At 53.7% G+C, this 3,852-nt stretch overlaps 1 protein-coding gene across 1 annotated transcript; it reads right to left on the bottom strand.

Annotated features, from left to right (window-relative positions):
• Positions 1-18: 18 nt before the first annotated feature.
• Positions 19-3,608, bottom strand: LOC113980927 (protein spinster homolog 1-like; the record flags this gene model as incomplete). The annotated part of the gene is made up of 5 exons (XM_027708146.1): positions 19-60; positions 132-198; positions 856-1,007; positions 2,023-2,159; positions 3,504-3,608. Coding segments are annotated over 5 exons (503 nt in total), but the record flags the coding sequence as incomplete, so codon positions are not given.
• Positions 3,609-3,852: the final 244 nt, after the last annotated feature.

Raw genomic sequence — 3,852 nt, forward strand, 5'->3', positions numbered from 1 at the left:
GAGGTCATGGGGGGTCACACAGGGATCACACAGGGTCAGGACACCCAGGACAGGGGTCACCTGGGGGTCAGAGGTCATGGGAGGGTCACACAGGGGTCAGGGGGGTCCCGGGGGGCCCCTCCCCCACTCACCCGCAGGGCCCAGCGCCAGTCGGCCGCCAAATCCTTGACCTTTGACCCCGCGATGTAACCCAGGCCGCTGGGGGGGAGGGGCAAGGTCAGAGCCCCTCCCCCCTCAATATCTCCTGACCCCACCGCCCAGCCCCTCCCCCACCCACGTCTCCCCTCCCCCACCATGCCAATAACATCGCCCCTCCCCCACCCCATTCCAGCCCCTCCCCCCTCCCATATCTCTCCTCCCCCACTCCCATAACCCCCTTCTCCAGCCCCTCCCTCTCCCCTTTTGGCCTCTCCCCCTCATTAAAATACCCCAAAATAGAAAAAAACCCCATTAATAAAATAGCCCAAAATAAAAAAAAATCCCATTAAAATACCCCCAAATGCCCCCAAAACAGCAAAAAAGAACCCGTTAAAATAACCCAAAATTAAAACAAAATCCCATTAAAATACCCCCAAGTGGTCCTGAAATAACAAAAAAACCTCCTTAAAACAGCCCAAAACAGAAAAAAAAATCCCGTTAAAATAAAACAGCCCAAAATAACTTAAAAAATCCCATTAAAATAGTCCCAAAATACCCCAAAAAAACCATGTTAAAATAGCCCAAAATAGCCCCAAAATAGCAAAAAAACCCATTTAAAAAAAACCCAAAAAAGTTTAAATAGCCCCTCCCCCACCCTGTTTAGCCCCTCCCCCATCTTTAGCCCCTCCCCCACCCCCATTAAGCCCCTCCCCCTACCTGCCGAGGGGCACCATGAGGTAAAAGGCTCCCAGGGCGCGGCTGCGGGCGGGGCCCCGGAACAGATCGGCCACCAGGGTGGGGGCCAGCGTGGAATAGGCCGCCTCCCCCACCCCCACCAGCGCCCGGCCCGCCAGGAGGGCACCAAAGTGGTGCACGAGGGGGGGGGGGGGGGCGGGGGTCAACGTGGGGGGAGGGGCGGGGCGGTGGAGGTGACCCCGCCCCTCCCCCGCCCTGAAATTCCCCCGGTTTGGGGGTGAAACGGCCCCTCCCCCACCCGGTTTTGGGGGTTAAACGGGGTGGGGGAGGGGCAGGGGTCAAGGTGGGGGGAGGGGCGGGTCAATGGAGCCAAGCTCGCCCCTCCCCCACCCTGAAATTCACTGGGTTTAGGAGTGAAATGGCCCCTCCCCCAACCGGTTTTGGGGGTTAAAAGGGGTGGGGGAGGGGCGGGGGTCAAGGTGGGGGGAGGGGCGGGTCAATAGAGCCAAGCTCGCCCCTCCCCCACCTTGATATTCACCGGGTTTGGGGTGAAACGGCCCCTCCCCCACCCGGTTTTGGGGGTTAAAAGGGGTGGGGGAGGGGCCAGAAGGGGTGGGGGAGGGGCAGGGGTTAAGGGGGGGGAGGGGCAGGTCAAGGGGTGCCTCCCCCACCCTGAAATTCCCCCGGTTTGGGGGTCAAATGGCCCCTCCCCCCACCCCCAAAATGGTCCCAAATGTCCCCAAAATTATCCCAAATGACCCCAAAATGGTCCCAAATGATCCCAATCGGTCCCAAATGTCCCCAAAATGTCCCCAAATGTCCCCAAAATGCTCCCAAATGATCCCACAATGGCCCCAAATGTCCACAGATGATCCCAAAATGGCCTCAAATGACCCCAAAATGACCCCAAATGTCCCCAAACATCCCCAAATAGTCCCAAATTATTCCAAAATGGTCCCAAATGGTCCCAAATGTCCCCAAAATTGTCCCAAATATCCCCAAAATGGTCCCAAAACAGCCCCTAATGATCCCGAAATGGCCTCAAATTGTCCCAAAATGACCTGAAAATGACCCCAAATGGTCCCAAAATGACCCCAAAATGATCCCAGATGATCCCAAATGTCCCCAGGGCTCCCAAAATGCTCTCAAATGTCCCCAAATGCCCCCAAAATCCCCCCAGTTTCTGACCTGTGGTGGGACGAAGCTGGTGGCCAGAGTGACCCCGGACCAGAGGGTCAATCCCAGCGCCAGGAGCCGCTTCCGGCTGTGCCGGTCCCCCAAAAACCCAAACACGGGGGCCAGAACCATGTAACTGCTGATGAACACTGGGGGGGACAGAATTCCCAAAAAAATCCCATGAGAAACAGAGAAAACCCCAAAAAATCCCATTAAAAATAAAGAATTAAAAAAAAAAATTGCATAAAAAATAAAGAAACCCCATTAAAAATAAATAAGCCCCCCCAAAATCCCATGAAATATTAAGAAAACCCCCCCAAAATCCCATAAGAAACGAAGAAACCCCAAAAAAACCAAATAAACCCCAAAAATCCCATAAAAAACAAAGGAACAAAAAAAATCCCATAAAAAACAAAGAAAATCCCCCCAAAAACCCCATTAAAATAAAGAAATAAAAAAAAAAATCCCATAAGAAACAAAGAACACCCCATAAAAATCCCATAAAACACCAAAGAATTAGAAAAAACCCCCAAAACATAAAAATCAAAGAAACCACCAAAAAATCCCAGAAAAACCTAAAGAAATAAAAATAAACCCAGTAAAAACCCAAGAAACCAAAAAATAACCCCTTAAAAATCCCATAAAAAACAAATAAACCCATAAAAAGCAAAGAAAGCCCCCAAAAAAACCCATAAGACACCAAAGAAATAGAAACAAAAAAACTACTTAAAAAACAAAGAAACTGCCCCTAAAAATCCCATAAAACCCAAAAGAAATAAAACCCCAAAAAAACACCTAAAAAGCCAAAGAAATAATAAAAAAAAAAAATAAAACCCAAAGAAATCAAAGAAAGCCCCGAAAAACCAAAGAAAGGAACAAATCCCGTAAAAAACAAAGAAACCAAAAAGATCCAAAAAAAACCCACCCAAAAAAAACCCCCCAAAAAATCCCAAAACCCCAAAATGAGCCCGAAGATGAGGAAGAAGGAGGGGCGTGGCCACAGGGTGAGGGGGCGGGGCCAACGGGGTGCGACCTCACCCATTGGGGGCGTGGCCTCACCCGTGTGGGGTGAGGCTGAGGGGGCGGGACCAGACAAGTGTGTGGGTGTGGCCAAACAGGGCGTGGCCTCACCTGTGAGTGGGTGTGGTCAAAGGGGGGTGGGGCCTCACTCGTGAGTGGTTGCAGCCAGAGGGGTGTGACCAAAGGGGGCGTGGCCAAGATGGGCGGATCCTCACATATGAGAGGGTGTGGTCGAAGGGGGCGTGGCCAGAGGGGCCACGTCCTCACCTGTGAGTGGGTGTGGTCAAAGGGGGTGTGTCCTCACACATTCAGTGGGTGTGGCCAGAGGGGTGTGACCAAAGGGGGCGTGGCCAAGACAGGTAGAACCTCACATGAGTGGGTGTGACCAAAATGGGCGTGGCCAAGATTGGTTTGTGATCACACGTGAGTGGGTGTGGCCAAAGGGGGTGTGGCCAAAGTGGGCGTGTCCTGACCTGTCTGCAGGAGGCCGGAGCTGCTGTCGCCGATCCCGAAATAATCCTCCACTTCCGGGAGCACCCCTGGGGGGAGGGGCTCATTGGGGGACACGCCCACCACACCTGGGACACGCCCACACCTGGGACACGCCCACAAAACCGCCCGGGACACGCCCACGGCCACACCCACCCTAAACCCTCTTCACTGTGCCCTGCCCCCAAAATCCTGCCCCGCCCCCCTCACACCCGCCCCTCCCCCACCCGCCTCATTCCCCTCCCCCTCTCCTGCCCCTCCCCCGCTATTTACACCCCTCCCAACCCCCCCAAATCCACCCTCCGGCCCCTCCCCCACCCCGCCTCCAAGCGC

This window comes from Neopelma chrysocephalum, unplaced genomic scaffold (assembly GCF_003984885.1).
Source record: "Neopelma chrysocephalum unplaced genomic scaffold, ASM398488v2 Primary Assembly neopelma1_95673, whole genome shotgun sequence".
NCBI lineage: Eukaryota > Metazoa > Chordata > Aves > Passeriformes > Pipridae > Neopelma > Neopelma chrysocephalum.